We start from the raw sequence: 19,069 nt of genomic DNA on the forward strand, positions 1-19,069 counted from the left end.
ACCCGTGAACCTTTTTGTGTGATGTTTCTTCCTCATTGAATTTTATATTCTGTGTGATTTGCTGTCTTCTGGTAAAGTACCCAAATAGTTGTCCTAACACAAAACCCTAAAGGGATCTGTACTAAATTTGACACTTTTTTTATATCCATTTGAATGTAAGTATTTCCACAGTAAAAACTTTGTCTTTCACTAGATCATTGTCACAGAGTTTAGGAACCACCTTTAGTGGCCTCCGACTTCCACATGTTTGATATTCTATGCCCACAATTTCTTCCAAAATGATCTATAATAATTTTTAGTTGATCCTAACCTGTCAACATTCGTGTTCACCTTTTCCAGTAGGGGCATACTGGAGTGTGGTCATGAACATTAGAACCACATGTTGGGGTGCAGATGCGAATGGCGTAACATCTTTCCCACCTCCAGAGATGATTACATAGACAGTATTGTTAAGTGCTTTCAGCACTGTTTGATTTGTCACCATCAACTTTTTGAAAAACATTAAATGTAAATGTCACATTGGCCCCACCGGACCATAGGTTGCTCCCATCTTTGAGAGCTAACTGCTGGTGAATTAACCTGAAGGTCACCACACCTCAGGCGAGTGCAAGGTTCATGAATATCCTCAGCCGATACGGGAATTGAACCCACACCATTGATGTCACTCCACATCATGAACCAGCCGTCCAGCCTACTGAGCTAACCCAAAAAATGCGAAGGCAAACTTAATATCTCCTATACCATAGTAAATTAACCCTCGGTGGGTTAATGTGGGGGGAAGACGCACATGAGGTGGCTCCCGTTAGAGTACTGTACATTCTGGCCCTTTTTCCTCATATCAGCGAGTTTTTTTTTTTTTTTCAAAACCCACATAGTTAATGGAATAAGGATCCTGTATGACTGAAATGTTCAGAAAAGTCATGGGAAAAAAGGTAGACAGCAGAAGTTTGTCGACAGAGCCACTTCACTAAAGAGGCATTGGCTCCCATCCAAGCGACTCTGGAGAAAACCAATGAAACCATGGAAGCTCATGGAGCCACGATAAAAGATATGTAAGTGGCCCTTTCGAGCCACAGTGATCAGATTACCTCACTGGATTTGCACTGGCCGGCCTTTGTGACCCACCATTTTCACCAACCGTTAATGCGACAGGTGAGCCTGCTTGGGCTTCACAATCTCACTCCAATCAGGTTCACAGGAGGAGAGGGCAATGCGCATATCAAGTTTCTTTGTGCTGTCTTCTTTATTGTGTGGATGGAAAATCCAACCTCGTAGGTCGTTGTGAAGGGCAATAGAAAAAAAATGCTTGATTTGCTCAGCACTGGATACTTCTCGGAGAGGCTAATCTAGAATGCTGTCGGCCTCATGGACTTGTGGAGTGTTTTTAATGTGCTGTCACATGTCAGGCGCAGACGTTCAGTCTCTTCATTTGGAGTCAGCTGTAAGTTAGCAATTGTTGCTGGGGTCTTGATCTGAAAAGGATCTTTCACCCACCTCTTTTTCAAAATCTGAAGCTTCTCCTCTGGAAAGTAATGACAAAGAATGTTGATCAGCACAGCCAGATGCAACTGAATAAGGCTTGCCAGTCTATTGACAGTTCCATTACTAACACCGTTTTCTTCGATGTGCCGTAGCAATGTGGGGAACATGAAATAGCTTTGGCTTTGTACTCGCACTGTCAAAAATTCATTAAAAGTTTGGCAAGCATCTATTTCTTCAGTGCCAAAAGAAATCATCATCCTTCCCTTGCAATTTGAGGTTGTTAGTTTAGAATTGAAAAGATGTCTGCAAGGTAAGACAGATATGCAGTACTTCCTTGCATATAACGCACATGGGCGTTGCATCCTGATTTGCATTGGCACAATTAACAAGCCATACCTCAAAAAATCATCTTTATACTGTTTTGTTCCAGATTTCAGTTTCTTTGGCTTTTCACCATAGGCCCTGGCTCACACTACCACTGCTTTATCCTGTCAAGGTCTCTGCTGGGCAGCTCTCTCCAGCAGAATCAGTTATGAGATCCTGGCCTGTTTGTGACTCTGGCCCTCTGTTCCTTATATTAAAATGATCCATCCAGCTAGAAATTGGAGAGGAATCTCTACTCCGTGATTTTGCGGCGAACGTACGGACGTACAGGGAGCATGGCGTCAGTGTATGTGCAGGGTGCATGACCTCTTTACCGCCACCTCTGGCAGGAAGACTACATAGTTTGAATTTAAAGGCCGGTTGCGGCCAGCATTCTTAAAGTCGGCCGTGGCCGTTGGGCGCTTCTCCCGCGATTGGGAAAGCCACGGCCGATCGTTCTCCGACCCTCCCGACACCCATCCGTGGGTTCCAACCGCAGTTTGAAAAATCCTGCTCTAGAAGATCTAGGAGGCAAATTATTCAAATTGGGCTGCTGTAGAGGATGGAAGACCCAATGCCTGCAGAGTACTTGGCAGTATCTTCATAATTTCAAAAAATGCTGGAAATATTCAGCAGACTATGGAAGCACCTGTAGACAGGAACAGAGTTTATATTTCCGTCCTGTGACCTTGAATCAGAACTGGGAAAAGTTAGAAACTGCAAGCCAGTGCTTCTTTTTGGTTCCCGGTCTATTTTGTCTTTCAAGTCATTGAGCCATGCAATTTTCAAATCTTTCTCTTTGCATGCATGGCCGCATCCCTATTCTTCATCCAAGGACCCAAACACACACTCAAGCACCCTTCCAGACAAAAGAGCAATTTAAGTAAACTTTGACTAATATAGTTTACCGTATTTACTGCTTACAATGCAGTCGTCTCTACATTGGATAGATTGGGTGACCACTTTGCGGCGCACCTTCGTCCTGTCTGCAAGCATGGGCCCAAATTTCCGGAGACCCGTTGTTTCATTTTTCTACCTTGCTCTCACATTGACATTTCACTCCTACTGCACTGTTTCCGTGAAACTCAATGTCAGCTTGAGAAACAGGATCACCTCTTTCAATTGTATACTTCAGGACTCAACAGTGAGTTCAACAATTTTAGACTATAATCTCCATGCTGATTTTGTTTCTTTTTCTTTGCATGTTTCAGTTTTACTTACTTTCTGCTTGAAGTCAGCAACGCACCTACTGTAGGAACTTATTCCTACATCTTTCAGTATTACTAGTACGTTCCACGTATTTTTGTATGGAACATGGAACGATATGCCTGGACTGTACACAGAACAATACTTTTCACTACCGTGGTACATGTAACAATATATAAATCAAATCAAATGTTTTGTTCCTTGCCCCATCATTATTCTTTTTGGCCCCCTTCTGTCATTCAATCTTTCCTATCTTTCACCCTATCACCCTTTTGTTTTTGTCCCACTCACCCATTGTTCAGAACCTATTACATTTGTAACTTTACCCTCTCCTGATGAAAGCTCACAGGCCTGAAATATCAACTCTGCTTCTCTCTACCGATTCTGCCATAACCTGCTGAATATTTCCAAAGTTTTCTGTTTCTTGTTAAGATTTCTGGTATTGTGTTTGTCAATAAAGTATTTTCAGTTGCTCCTGAATTATGAACTAGAAAATGTTGTCCAATGTGTTTCAAGACCTTTGTGGCAAAGTTGCATAGAATAATTAAAGTGTAGCAAATTTTAGGTGAAGATTTAAAATGTCATCTGTGTGGACAGGAAAAAAGATGCTGTGATTTTTGATTTTCTGAAACAGATATGGTCAACGCCTAATGCTTTAAGTTAGTCTTCCCTTAGTTAATTATGTGTTAGAGTGCGGCTTGTTCAGCATAAAGGTAATGCAGGTCTGTGCAAGCCTTCCTTTCAACTGTATCAATGAAGTACAAAACTACTTGATTTCATTTTGGACACACAAAAGATGCTTGGAGTTTATAAATTGTTGTACATTCCATTTTCTATTTCCAATGCGCAGCTGAATAACCGCCTTTTTGAAGAACTTGCAATGGATGTTTATGATGAAGTTGATCGACGTGAGAATGATGCAGGTATGTGGAAAGTTTGTGTATTTTTGTTATAAATACAAATCTATGGAACTTTTTCATATTTATCAATGGTATGTGGAGTGGTGTTTGTGATCTACTTGCTGGAAGGATTCTACACGCAATAAGGTTGAATATTTTCACCTGCCTCAAACTACCCATAATTTAAGTAGGTTCCATTGAATTAGCAAATTTGCTCAAGGCAATAAGGATGGCTGGTAACGAAAGTGGAACTATTATGCTGACAAGTTCTTCTGAATTTGAGTTTTAAGAAACACTGTTGCAGCTGAAATTGATTTCCGTATACGATGCAAAACCTGGTTGTTAGAAGTTTAATTCTGTGTTCCTGTTGGAGAATGCTCAAAGTGGAGTGTGAAGGAAAAAACTACAGGAACATTGCATGAATCAAGCACCTTGAATTGGTTTATTTATATTCCACTGTAATCCTATTGTAGTTACAGATATACTTCTGTCTACCATAATGGTGTACAGAATGATGTGGGTGAGAAGATCGAACACTAATTTTTGAATTGGGACTTGGTTTTGATACTTGAAAATGTGAGAGTAGTTTCCTGGTCAGTTTTCCTTCCTTATGTAGAAAGTATGGCCTCATTATTGAATTATGGTTCTCTGCCGGCATGGTGGTCAACTCTGTTCTCCTATGATTCCAGGACATGATCTTCCAATAGGTGTTACTGAGTTGCTGTTCAAAACAGAAATGTATATTGTGGCAAAAGCGTCTTTATTTTTGTAAAATATTTGTATGAAAATGAAATGAAAATCACTTATTGTCACAAGTAGGCTTCAAATGAAGTTACTGTGAAAAGCCCCTAGTCGCCACATTCTGGCGCCTGTTCGGGGAGGCTGTTACGGGAATTAGTCACAATGTCAAAGATTGATCTGCATTTTCTATCCAATTGGCTTCTCACGGAAATATACTGTGTTTAAAACTAGAATATTTTTACTAGCTGTACTTCAGCAAATTTAATGTATTAGAGTCCTGAATTGAATTGTGATGCATCTTCAATAGCATCACTTTAAGCATCTTTAATGCTTCACAGGACTCAGTTGTGGAAACGTCTAGTGCAAGAGGCCCTTGTCCCATCAACACCTTGCTCTTTTAAACCGACCCAATTTATCCCGTAGCCCTGCAGCATCAGACTGGGTATCTGACACAGGCATTACTTTGATCCTAATTTGTCATAGAATAGTCTCCCAATGCCTTTATTCATCGAAGGACCCATGCAACAATGTTTCTTTACTGATGTTGACAATTTTTGTGTCTTACCTTTATTAAATCTCCAAGGCAGCAAGGTGGCTGCTAAATTACAACTGGATCTGGTGAGGACAGGTTTTGCAGGAGCTGGTGCAACAGATGTGAGATAAAAAGGGTTTCATCACCTTACCGCTGCAAAATGTAATTTGCAGATCATTAATTGGACAAGCAATATAAACTTGAATGTTTTAAGTATCTGTAAGATGAGCATGCAAGAGTTCTGTTTTTGTTTTGACAGTCTGCAAGTGTTAATTTTCTTTTCAGACCTTTAATCAAACATGTCAAAAATATTTTAAAATCATCAAGGTGTGAATTTTACAGTTTTCAGTCTAGCTGTGAAATCAACTCCTCCCTCTGAATTATGCTGTAGGCTGTGTAGCATGTAGTTAAAAATTTTGAGAGCCCATGGGAGCAACTTTGAATTTTGTATTGACAAAAAGATGCAAGATAGCAATGCAAGGTCATGTTAGTTTCGTTATGAGATGCATTTTAACATCTCAAATGAGCAAATGGAAATAGAGATCTTTTCAGTCTGGTATAGTCTACAGATAGATTTTATCCTTTTTTTGCTCTTTAATTCAGTTAATAATCCGTACTTACGGGGACCTCCAGTGGCATAATGTAGGGGGAAGACATGCACAAGGTGGCTCCCACTAGAGTACTGTACTTGCCGCTATTCTTTGTACCACAGGTTGTTTTCTCTTGAAAACCCACACAGTTAATTAATAAGAATTCTGTTTGACTGAAATGCCCCAAAAAAACAGGGTAAAGAAGGTGAAAAGCAGAAGTTCGTCGATGGAGCCCGAGGCCTCTCAGAGTTCATCAGCAGATAAAATGGCGGAGTCAGTCTCTGGTGCTGCAGCCACACCACTGATAGCCGAGGTGTCTGAAAAGCACCGACGAATTGTGTCAGCGGACCTCTGGAGGTCAATGGAAGCGGTCTTGGCTCCCATTCAACAGCCCTGGGGGAAAACCAATGAAACTGTGGAAGCCCACGGAGCCACGATAAAAGATATGGAAGTGGCCCTTTTAAGCCACAGTGATCAAATTTCCTCATTGGAATCGGAGGTATCTTCAGTGGTTGAAGCGAACAAATCGTTGAAGGCTAAGATGATTGACCTAGAGAATAGGTCCAGGAGGCGAAATATTCAAATTGTGGAGCTGCCGGAGGGGATGGATGGCCCAGTGCCGACAGAGTACTTCATGGATATGTTTTGTAAGATGATAGGTACGGGTGGATTCACATTGCCTCCTGAGTTGGACCGAGCCCACCGTACACTCTGGCCAAGGTCTCGTCCTGAGGAACCATGGCGTGTGGTGATGGTCAAGTTTCACAGCTTCAAGGAGAAAGAGGGGGTTCTAAGGTGGGTGAAGGAGCACCATGACTTGGGAAGGCCATGCAATCAAGTTCTATCAAGATGTGGGTGTTGACTTGGTGAAGAGGAAGGCTACGTTTAATAGAGCCAAGGCTGTCCAGTATAAAAGTGGAGTCTGTTTTGGTGTGGCCTACCCTGCTTGGCTTAGAATAACTTTCAAAGGAAAATACTTTTTCTTTGCACGGGGAGAGGTGGGCCTGTTTGTTAAAAAAGACAAGTGGGCGTGGTGTAATTGAGTTTTTGGTTCTGATAAAGGGCATGTTGAATTATTGCATTGTTGGGGTTTCATGGTTCTCGTGTTTTCTTGTTCTTGGTCGGGTTGACTTTTTATGGTTCTTGTTCAGATTTGGGGTTTAATTCTGTGTGCGGGTGCTGTTTCTTATGATAATACATAGCTTCCTTTCGGAGGGTAAGGTATATGGTTTTTCTTTTTTGTATGTATCCATTTTGTGCACTTTATGGATTTGGCAGTGGAGTCTGGCCCAACCCAACATCCACCATGGAGGTGAGACACACTCAGTGAATAGGAAATTTAGTGAGTGCATTTCCTCTCCACGGAGGACTAAAGTTGAATAGAATTGAGTCAATCTCACCTTCCATGGAAGCCCTTGAGGTGATGCGGCGGCGGAGGGGTGGGGGTGGGGGGGGGGGGGGGAGAGGTGAGTAGAATAATCTCCTACGAGGCTCATTTGGTGAGGACAGTGAGAGTGCAGCAGCAGAGGCTGGTTGACTCCATTCTTGAGGTGGACCACCTATACTCACTTGACCCTACCCGGAGTTGCTGGCAGGTAGGAAAAAGCTGCAGACACAATGCAAACTATTGTCAACTGGCAGGGCAGCGAGCCAGGCAGGCAACGTACAAGGAACATATATGAATACGGAGAGAAGACCAGTCTTTTGGCTCACTAGCTTAAATGGCAGGCGGCCTCCCTGCCTGGGATACACAATTTGAGCGGTAACCTTGTTTCCGTACTTCTGCCGGTTAATGAGACGTTTGAATCATTCTATCGTGAACTTTATGGATCACAACCACTGACAGAGGATAGGTCATGTCTGACATTTTGGACATCCTTTCCTTCCCAACTGTAAAGGTGGAAAGAAGCACCAGTTGGAATTAAACGCTGAGGAAATTTTAAAATGCATTGATTTGATGAAGACTGGCAAAGCCCCTGGTCCGGATAGCTTTCCGATTGAATTCTATGGGTTCTCTGAGCAGTTGGTGTCTTTAATTCTGGAAATGTTTAATGACTTCTTATCCAGGAGTTCATTCCCCCCCCCCCCCCCCCCTCACACAGGCATCTAACTCTTTGATTCTTAAGAAGGACAAAGACCGAGCAGTGTGGATCATACTGACCTATCTCACTGATGAACGCGGATGTTAAGTTACTTGCCAAGGTGTTGCCACTTCAGCTGGAGCCCTACCCCCCAAAGGTAATCTTGGAGGTTCAGATGGGCTTCTTGAAAGGTCGGAAATTGTCGGCCAATATACATCACCTGCTAAATGTTGTCCTTTTGCTCTTCCCCTGTGCTCAGACCGGAGGTGATTGGTTCCCCAGATGTTGGAAAGGCATTCGATAGAGTGGAATGGGAGTATCAATTTGAGATTCTTGGAAGGTTCATGATAGGGGCATGAGACAGGGATGACCTTGGAAGGTCGGGCAGCACGGTAGCACAAGTGCATAGCACTGTGGCTTCACAGCACCAGGGTCCCAGGTTCGATTCCCCGCTGGGTCACTGTCTGTGCGGAGTCTGTACGTTCTTCCTGTGTCTGTGTGGGTTTCCTCCGGGTGCTCCGGTTTCCTCCCACAGTCCAAAGACGTGCAGGTTAGGTGGATTGGCCATGATAAACTGCCCTTAGTGACCAAAAAGGTTAGGAGGGTTATTGGGTTATGGGGATAGGATGGAAATGAAGGCTTAAGTAAGTCAGTGCAGACTCGATAGGCCGAATGTCCTCCTTCTGCACTATATGTTCTATGTTCGGTTTTGGCCACAAATTTATTTCTTGGATTCGATTACTGTATAAGCCCCCCACTGCAAGTGTTCATACGAATGTCCTGAACTCTGGTTATTTTTGGTTGAATAAGGCATGAGACAGGGGTGCCCATTGTTCCCGCACTTGTTTACTTTGGCAATAGAGTCATTTGCTATAGCGCTGGGCTTCTCTGTTAAGTGGAGGGGGATAAATAGAGGAGGGGTAGAACACCAAGTGTCCCTTTACGTGGATGACCTACTTCTCTATATTACGGAACCAGTACCCTCCATGGACGAGATAATGAAGGTGCTTCATATTTTTGGCTCCCTTTCTGGATGCAAGTTGAACTTGGACAAGAGTGAATGTTTCCGGGTCAACCCTCCTGGGAGGAGAGCCCAACTGTGGACGTTGCCTTTTTCCCTTGCCAAGACTAGCTTTCGCTATCTGATGGTCCAGGTGGCCCTCAACTGGGCCTAACTTCATAAATTAAATTACATTACTCTGTTGGACATTATCAAAACAGACTTGCAGAGCTAGAGCTGGGATAACCTCCCCCTATCCTTGGTATGTAGGGTTCAGACTATTAAAATAAACGTGCTCCTGAGATTTCTATTTCTCTTTCAGTGTGTCCATTTTTCTCCCCAAGTCCTTTTTTTGCTAAAGTCAACAAATTGATGTCTTCCTTTATTTGGGCGGGTAAGGATTCCAGAATCCATTGGATTTAACTCCAAAGAGACAGACAGTCAGGGTTCTACACAATTTATTGTTTTACTATTGGGCAACCAATAATCAAAAGATACTGTTGTTTGGGGGGGGGGGGGGGGGGGGGGTTCTATTCTGACCTATATGGCCATGTCCTTTCAATGAATTCTGTGCTGTTGTGAGGTGAGGGCAAATTGGGCCCCATTCTTAATGGTGAGGTGTGGAATGAGGCCCTCCACAGGGTCAACTCCACATCTTCATGTGCTCGGCTGAGCTTGATTCAATTTAAGGTCTTGCACAGGACACACTTGACCAGAGCTAGGATGAGCGGCTTCTTCTCCAGGGTTGAGGATAAGTGTGAGCGTTGTTCATGGGGGGGCTGCTAATCATACACACGCTCTAGTCCTTCCCAAGTTGATAAGCTTTTGGGCCTCTTTCGTTAACACCATGTCTGAGATACTCCGGGTAGATTTGGATCCATGTTGGCTGGCTGGCCATATTTGGGGTGTCGGATTTGCTGGTGCACCGCTCTGAGCAGATGTCCTCACCTTTGCCTCGTTGGTAGCCCGGAGGCAAATGCTGCTTGGGTCGAGGTCTACTCCGCCTAGTGCCTCGGCTTGGTTGGATGACCTCGTGTCTTTATATTTGGAGAAGGTCAAATACGCCATCAGGAGGTCGGTGGAGGGATTCCCCCTGAAATGGCAGCCATTCATTTCCTTTTTTTAAAGAGTTAGTCACAGTTAGCTGTTTGGGGGTTTTAGTTTCGTTTTTGTGTTAAAGTTAACGTGTGGTTTTTTTTCTTTGTTTCTCTTTTCTCGCCAGCTGCAGGCCCTTTCCTGCTGCGAGAAACATGCTGCAAGGGGCCGTGGTCAAATCCTCCCCACTCCTCAAGCAGTTGGCATTTGGATGTATAACTTATTCATCCATCAAATACTTAAAATGAGTCTCCTTCATTATGCAAGACAATTTCCATCTTCCTACCTTTCCACTCTTTCCTCCTCCCTTGTACTATGCCCTCTAAAACTGCTATTCTTGTGTGAATATTTCAAGCTACTCGTGTAGGAAGGATGTAACCCTTGAATTTGTCCTCACGGAAGATCTGTATGCACAAAGATTCCACCAGCTATTGGTTACCTAGCAAGTTACAGGGACAGAACTGTTCACACCTGCCTTCTCCATTTCCTAGACCACAGATTCTGAGGCCAATTGCAGCATCCTTGTCTCTGCTATTCAGTTCCACGGTCAGTCCATTCACTAAAAGAGCTATCAGATCTCATGTCAGGTGGTGTAATTGTCATTTTTGAGCAGAATTACCAAATTATTGAGTTACTGAAAAGTTCACAATCTACTATGTTTTTTGAAGAGTTGTCAGAACAGATGTAATTGTTTAAAATCCTTTGTCTCCAGTTAATAATCTCTTGAGGAAAACGAGTAACGTAATGTAATATTAAAACCAGCTGCAAGATAATCAACAAAAACAATTTCAGTAAGGAAATTTGATTGGAATGTGCTTACTGTGGGGAGTGCATGTTATTGCAGCCAACAGACATTCAGTGACTGAAAAACCTATCCATTTTTGGAAAAGTTTTTGGTTGTAGCACTTTCCCATTATCTGATGAAGTTAAAGAACATGTGGGTATTTAACTGTTTGTGTGCACTGCAGGATGTGGAAAATGTGCTGATTGGCATTCAGGCTGCTTATTTCTGCCGATTATGGATCCGGTTCAATCTATTTGCTGTTCATCGTCCTATTGGTTCTTTTGACACAATTCCTAAACCTAGTTTCTAGCTATCAGGACAGGAAGAGAGATTTAATATCAAAGCTTACTCCAGCTTCATGCTTCAGAGCAGGAGGCACAAACAACGTACAAGTGCTTTAGCTTGCTACCCTAACTGCCACACATAGGAAATTTTAATATCAAGGAAGGTAAGAATCATTTTACATTTTTATCGTGGCTACTTGTGCCAACTTTGTGCGATCTTGTTTCAGCTAGTTGAAGTAATTTCACAGCTATGAAGATGCACTGCACTGTGTTGGAGAAGAAGGCGGTTTAATTTTCCATGAGGTTTGTTTGTTTCACTTTATGTTGGTTGTTAAATATCCTTTTCCAGATCGTTGGGTATAGGGAGTGTGCTCAGAACCTGGCCTATTTCAGTTTGGAATTGAGGCCTTTGTGTAAAAAGTGGATGTCTCCTCAACGGATTGTTGATTACTGGGTGCCTGGAATTTTATTGTTGTCAACTGAACGTTAAACGGTGAGATAAAAATTTGAGTTGTCTTGTGAAGACTGGCTAGATTGGAACAGAAAACTAAATGAAAAAGTTGCCTTTTGTGTAAGATGTAACTGTATTGTTAATGTTTATCCCCAGGATTTCTCCCCTTCCCCACTTCAAAATGCTCTTATGATGATACAGTTTTAGAGATATTCAGCCATCTTGTGGCTGTTTGCCTAAATGGCAATTTTCACTTCTAAGCATAGACAATAGATATTTGTAGGCAACATTGCAGCTGGACCTAATCTATCTTGTCCCTGATGTGCATTATTTCTTGCAGGGGTCAATATATAGTTGTGTTTTCCTCTCCTTAGCCCAGTGCAGTGAATATTAGTTGTACAGGACAAAACAGCCCGCTTGATTGGCACCTTTTCCACAAACATTCACTCCCTCCACCACCAAGGAACAGTGCCGGCCATGTGTAGCTTCTGCAGGAACTCACTAAGGCTCCTTGGGCAGCACCTTCCAAATCCATGACTGCTACCATCTAGGAGAGCAAGGGCAGCAGACACATGGGGACACCGCCTCAAATTTCCCCTCCAAGTCACTCAGCATCCTGACTTGGAACTATGTCACTGTTCCCTCACTAGTCGCTGGGTCAACAACCTGAAAATGCTTCCCTTGCAACATTGTGGATTTGTCTCCACTGGTTCAAGGAAGCAACTCGCCACCACCTTACCTAGGACAATTAGGGATGGGTAATAAATGATGGCCTAGCCAGTGATGATCACATCCTGTAAATTAATTTTTTTAAATGTTTTGGCTAACACAGCTCAGACTGAGTGTCAAAACTGGGCAATATGATATTCACAAACCCACTGGGAGATCTGTTGAAATGCACTGAGGTTTCTGAGAGACCTTGCTATTCTAAATTCAATGAAATGCTGGTGGCAAACTCCGTTACAGAGAAGAAAATTGGAGCTTACCATGCATAGCTCTGCTAGGGCCCTGTGGAATATTAAGCACTTAATATTTTGCGTAGAACTATAAAAACATAAGATATAGAAGCACGGGGAGTGTGTAAGGTCCCTTGAGCCTTCTCTGCCATTCAAAAAATCAGGGACTGATCATCTTTTCAATTCCACTTTCCTTCCCACTCTCCATGTACCTTGGTTTCCTGAAAGATTAAAATCTATCTATTCCAACCTTGAATACAAAAATAGATCTTTCAACCCACCCAACCCATGTTAGTGTTTGCCCTCTGTTTGAGCTGAAGTCCTAATTCCATGTGCCTGCATTGTTCCCTATTTCTCTTTATTTTCAACCGCTGCCCTAACCTATTTATCAATGGTTTCTGCTTCAATCAAGTCTTTGTATTTGTAGTGCTCATTCTCGGCCAAGTGAATCTACAGTATATCCTCTCTATTGCTTCAGCATCCATCCCATTGCATGGTGCTCAAACTGTACACATAGTTCAGTTGTGATCTTGCTAACCTTACTACTGTTGAATTTATCTGAAATTTTGCAGCGTGATTTTAGTATTCTATACCTTTTAAAACCTACTTCTTGTGACCATCTGCCCCTCACATTCCTCTATCCTTTCATACCCAGATTTTCCCCACGCCAATTTTTTTTTCCAAAGTATGTACCATCTTACATTTACTAACATTATTGACATTGGTTGTTTTCCTATTATTCACCATTTTTACAGTTTCTCCTTGAAACTTACTTTGCTGAATAGTTTAATATGTCTTTCATTTTAGTTTCTGTATATTTTGCCACTCTGTAACCCCGTATCAAATCAATAATGTGCATCATGAAAGAAACCTTATGGGATACCTGTACCCATATCCATCTAACTTGAGAAATTGCTTTCAACTCCTACCATGTTTCCTCCGTTCTAACCAGTTTTTAAGTTAACATATTCTATACCTCTGGAATATTCTTTACCAGTCTCCTGTGAGATATGATTTCTGAAAGACTGTGAACTGTACCTCATTCACATTTGTCACCATCTCAAAGAACTTTTATCAGGTTTGTCAAGTATGGTCTTGTCTTGCAAAATTGTCTTGCAGTGTGTTCAGGAAACTCTTTGGAATAAAGTTTATCTGAAAACTAAGTCCAGTTAATTTGTGTGTTTTGTTGTATTATGGAAGTTTTCTTTGGTATGGGGGAGGGGTTGCAGGCATTAGTTTTGTTTTCCTAAATGCTCTTACTCTCCAACTTATCATTTCTTCATGCAATCATGTATAACAGGTGTGGCCGTCTACAAAACCTGTTTTGTAATTTGGCCTATGTATTAATCAGAGCAAGTATCAAGATTACCAAAAGAGAGTCTAAAACACAGATTTGCTTCAGAATTTGAGTATATTGTATACACATTTGTTGGAGTTTGTGGCAGCCAGTCAGAAATTGTCTGAATTATTTGCATTGACCAGTTGCAGATAAATTTGTATCCAAGGATAAAGGGCAATATCGCAAGTAATAGTCAGTGTTTGAATAGCATAGCTTCTGAGTGATGTGTGTTTACCTCTTTCATGCATGTACAAATAAGCACAGCAAGTGGACAAAATGCTCTGTCAACAGGATTAAAGAAGAGCCTTGCTATATTCATCAAATGTAGCTTTATTGCTGACAGCTGCATTTGTCAAGTGCCTGCAAGTCTAAATGAGAAAACAACTTCCAAGAGCCGTTCCATTTTTTCAGAATAACTTCTCTGAAAGTGTTGTAGTGATGTGGACACGTGTATTGGTAATTGGATCAGGGCTGGCTAAACCTATATTGCATGGAGGATGTTTTAATGGTTGCGGAGATCAGAATCACAATACAGAAGTGAATGGTTAGCGTTTGACCTAATTCTGTTACGTTATCAGTAGCATTATTTTTGCTGAGTGTCTAACCTAAAAAGAAAATGACAAGACTTTTACTGGATTTACTATCTTCAGCCATGTGTCAAGTGAAAATGGTCACCTGCCAAGTTATATTACATCAGTGCTATATATTTCAGATTAACAATTGGGCTGCTCTTAATTGTCGATATCTGTAACATCGGAATTGCACATTAGAAGTTACTGAAATGAAGGTACATTTTGGAAAATGCAGATTAGGTTCTATGTTAAAACTATGCTCCTGAGTCCTATGTTATTGTGAATAAGACATGGAGTAAGTCATTTGGCCCTTTGAGCCTGCTCTTATTTAGCCTGCACTAAATAAGATCTTTGCTGATTTGGTTGTAGTCTAAACTCCATTAATAACCTCAGCCCCCCCCTTGTTTAATAAAAATCTATCTAACCCAACCTTAAATAAGTTTTAAAAACCCAGCTTACACTACCTTAAGGGGAAGAGAATTCTACATTCGAATGACATTCTGAGAGAGATGAATTCTCTCCACGATAGGGAGGAAAAAGGGTTGTGAAGAGAATTCTTTCCTCGGTTTTAAAGGTGAATTCCTTTTATTCTTAAACCATGTCCCCGAATTTTAGTTTCGCGCACAAGAGGAACCATCCTCCTGGTAACCATCCTATTCAGTCCCCTCAATATCTTGCATGTTTTAATAAGATCACCTCTCATTCTTCTAAACTCCAGTGGGTTTATGCCTAACCTGTTCAGCCTTTCTTCGTAAAATAAGCCCCTTATCCCAAAGCTGAGTTGGGTGAACCTTCTCGGAACTGTTTCTAAAGCCGTTGTATCTTTATTCAAATAATGAGACCAAAACTGTACAGAATACTCCAGATGTGGTCTCACCAAGGCCCTGTACAGCTACAGTAAAACGTCCCTCCTTTTATATTCCATTCCTCGCAATAAATGCCAACATTTAATTTGCCTTCCTAATCACTTGCTGTATCTGCATACTAACTTTGTGATTCATGTATCAGGGCACCAGATTCCTCTACCACTGAGTTCTGCAACCTCTATCCATTTAAGTAGTACTCTGCTTTTCTATTTTTCATGCCAAAATGGACAGCTCCATAAGACCATAAGACATAGGAGCAGAATTAGGCCACTTGGCCCATCGAGTCTGTTCTGCCATTCAATCATGGCTGATATTTTCTCATCCCCATTCTCCTGCCTTCTCCCCATAACCCCTGATCCCCTTATTAATCAAGAACCTATCTATCTCTGTCTTAAAGACACTCAGTGAATTGGCCTCCACAGCCTTCTGCGGCAAAGAGTTCCACAGATTCACCACCCTCTGGCTGAAGAAATTCCTCCTCATCTCTGTTTTAAAGGATTGTCCCTTTAGTCTGAGATGGTGTCCTCTGGTTCTAGTTTTTCCTACAAGTGGAAACATCCTCTCCACGTCCACTCTATCCAGGCCTCGCAGTGTCTTGTAAGTTTCAATAAGATCCTCTCTCATCCTTCTAAACTGTAACGAGTACAGACCCAGAGTCCTCAAACGTTCCTCATACGACAAGTTCTTCATTCCAGGGATCATTCTTATGAACCTCCTGGACCCCTTCCAAGGCTCAAAACAGCTCACAATACTCCAAATGGGGTCTGACCAGAGCCTTATACAGCCTCAGAAGTACATCCCTGGCCTTGTGCTCTAGCCCTCTTGACATGAATGCTAACATTGCATTTGCCCACATTATATTTCACCTGCCAAACTTTTACCCACTCACTTAACGTGGCTATTTCTCTTTGCAGACTCTCTACCACCTCCTGACAACTTTCTTCCTTCCCTAGCTTGGTGTCATTGGCAGATTTAGCTATCATACATTCGGTTCCTTCATCCAAGCCATTGATCTAAATAATTGAGGAGCCAGCATTGGCTTCTGTGGCACTCCACTAGCGTCAACTTGGCAACCCGAACTTTACCCATTTATCACTATTCTCTGCTTCCTCTTTGCTAACCAATCCTTTATCCAGTCAGCCATGGGAGGCACCGCGACAGTGGTTAGCACTGCTGCCTCAGCTCCAGGGACCTGGGTTCATTTCCGGCCTCTAGTGACTATCTGTGTGGAGTTTGTACATTATCTCGGTGTCTGCGTAGGATTCTTCCGGGTGCTCCAGTTTCCTCCCACTGTCCAGAGATGTGCAAGTTAGGTAGATTGGCCATGCTCAATTGCCCCTTAATGTCCAAAAGAGGTGGGGTAACTGGTATAGGGTGGAGGCGTGGGCCTAAGTAGGATACTCTTTCCAAGGGCCAGTGCAGACTCGATGGGCCGATTATCCTCCTTCTGCACTATAGGGATTCTAATATAGTACATAGAACATTACAGCGCAGTACAGGCCCTTCGGCTCTCGATGTTGCGCCGACCTGTGAAACCACTCTAAAGCCCATCCACACTATTCCCTTATCGTCCATATGTCTATCCAATGACCATTTGAATGCCCTTAGTGTTGGCGAGTCCACTACTGTTGCAGGCAGGGCATTCCATGCCCGTACTACTCTCTGAGTAAAGAACCTACCTCTGACGTCTGTCTTATATCTATCTCCCCTCAATTTAAAGCTATGTCCCCTCGTGCTGGACATCACCATCTGAGGAAGAAGGCTCTCACTATCCAATCCTCTGATCATCTTGTATGCCTCAATTAAGTCACCTCTTAACCTTCTCTCAAACGAAAACAGCCTCAAGTCCCTCAGCCTTTCCTCATAAGATCTTCCCTCCATACCAGGCAACATTCTGGTAAATCTCCTCTGCACCCTTTCCAATGCTGCCACATCCTTCCTATAATGCGGCGACCAGAATTGCACGTCCTACACCATGTGCTCTTGTGTAGTAATCTTTGATGTGGCACCTTGTCAAATACTGTTTGGAAATCCAGCTACACCACATCTAGCGGTTTCCTTTGGCCACTTTGAATGTTACTTCATCTTTCACAAAGCCATGTTGGCTCTAGCATTTTCCCCAAGACAGATGTTAGTCTAAGTAGCTTATAGATTCCTGCTTTCTGCCTTTGTCCTTTTACAGAGATAGGTTCTTGATTAATAAAGATATCATGGGATATGGGGAGAAGGCAGGAGAATGGGGATGAGAAACATATCAGCCATGGTTGAGTGGTAGAACAAACTCTGGGCCGAATGGCCTAATTCTGCTCCTATACCTTATGGTCTTATTAACTATTTTCCAATCCTCTGGGACCCTCCCAGAATCTAAGGAATTTTGGAAGATTATAAGCAATGCATCGGCTATCTGTGCATCCACTTATTTTAAGACCCTCGAATTAAGGCCATTCGGTCCTGGGGACTTTTAAGACTAATAATTTTCCTAGTACCTTTTCCCTCGTGACCTCATGACGTTCACTTATCTTTGGGAAGTTTTCCAAGTCCTCTACTGTGAAGACACACACAAAATATCTGTTCAACGCTTCTGACATTTCTTTGTTTTCCGTTATCAGTTCCCTAGACTTATCTCAAGGACCAACACTGGCTTTAGTTCACTTTTCCTCTTCAAACACTTGTAGAAACTCTTACTGTCTTTTTATGTTACTCGCTAACTTTCTCTCATATTCTGCTTTCTGCTTTATTATTCTTTTTTGTCATTCCTTGCTAATCCTTATAGCCTGTCCAATCCTCTGCACATGCCATTAATCTTTGCCAATTTGTAAAGTATTTCTTTCAATTTAATACTGTCCTTGACTTATTCAGCTTTCTAGATAATGCTAAGACTTTCTTTCTCACTGGGATAAATCTTTGACAAGTTATTAAATATATCCTTAAAAGTCTACCACTGCAACTCTACTATCCCACTTTTTAACCTAGTTTCCCAGTTCAGTTTGGCTTGCTCTGCCTTCATCCCCTCATAATGAGACCCTCCATTAATCCAGTCTCATTGCACAATAACTAGTTCTAGAATAACCTGCTTCCTACTTGGTTCTAGAACGTACTGCTCTTAAGATATTGTCCTGAAAGCACTCCATAAACTCATTTTCTAGGTCACCTTTGCCAATCTTATTCTCCCAATCTACATGTAGATTAAAGTCAGCCATAATTAATGCAGTTGTCATTGAGAACATGCACATTTACCATGAAGTAAATGATGAGCCATATGCATATTGTCATAAATTAAAATACATTTAATTTTGGGGAAGTTACATTCTGTAGTTTTGCATACTTGCCCATCTGGGTTTAAATCCAGCCAACACTGATGGAATAGATGTCTACGCCATCTTTCAGTTAAGTGCTACCAAACCGCTGTCTTAGTGGGTTTAATTATGTAGTGCAAAATCACTCACATTTTGGCGAAGCTGTCAGCTTCACTCAGGCCAGGATATTGATTGCTGTGGAAAATAGAAACCCTTGCAATGATGCAGAAGAGAGAGTGGTCTTGTGAAGTTGGTTTGGGGGCAGATTCGAGCAGGAGACAATAGGGACCTGTATTATTGCTTATTTTGGAGTGATTTATGCTGATCGGGAACAAAAGTGCAAGGTTTTTCTAATTTTCAACACTCCTCTCCCTCATCTTTTGTAGGGAAAATATTAATGAATTTAAAAAAGAAAATATGTCAGCTTTGTTGCATCGCTGTGACTTTTAAAGTATTTCCACCATTTAAAAAAGAGAGGATGATTTCATTCTATAATTCTGGCAGATGAACATGTGTAATTGCACACTTAATC

The 19,069-nt window shown here is 42.0% G+C and overlaps 1 protein-coding gene across 10 annotated transcripts in view; it reads left to right on the forward strand.

Moving 5' to 3' along the window:
• git1 (G protein-coupled receptor kinase interacting ArfGAP 1) overlaps positions 1–19,069 on the forward strand; it is a 252,390-nt gene that overhangs the window by 169,756 nt on the left and 63,565 nt on the right. For all 10 annotated transcript variants that reach the window (XR_011933692.1, XR_011933693.1, XR_011933694.1 and 7 more), the window contains one exon: positions 3,902–3,974. Coding sequence is in view for 7 of the 10 variants with exons in the window: in XM_072469628.1 (XP_072325729.1) it covers positions 3,902–3,974 (73 nt within the window). In the remaining 3 variants the exon portion in view is untranslated. The remainder of the gene's footprint in view (positions 1–3,901; positions 3,975–19,069) is intronic.

The sequence above is a fragment of the Scyliorhinus torazame genome, chromosome 12, assembly GCF_047496885.1.
Source record: "Scyliorhinus torazame isolate Kashiwa2021f chromosome 12, sScyTor2.1, whole genome shotgun sequence".
In the NCBI taxonomy this organism is placed as follows: Eukaryota; Metazoa; Chordata; class Chondrichthyes; order Carcharhiniformes; family Scyliorhinidae; genus Scyliorhinus; species Scyliorhinus torazame.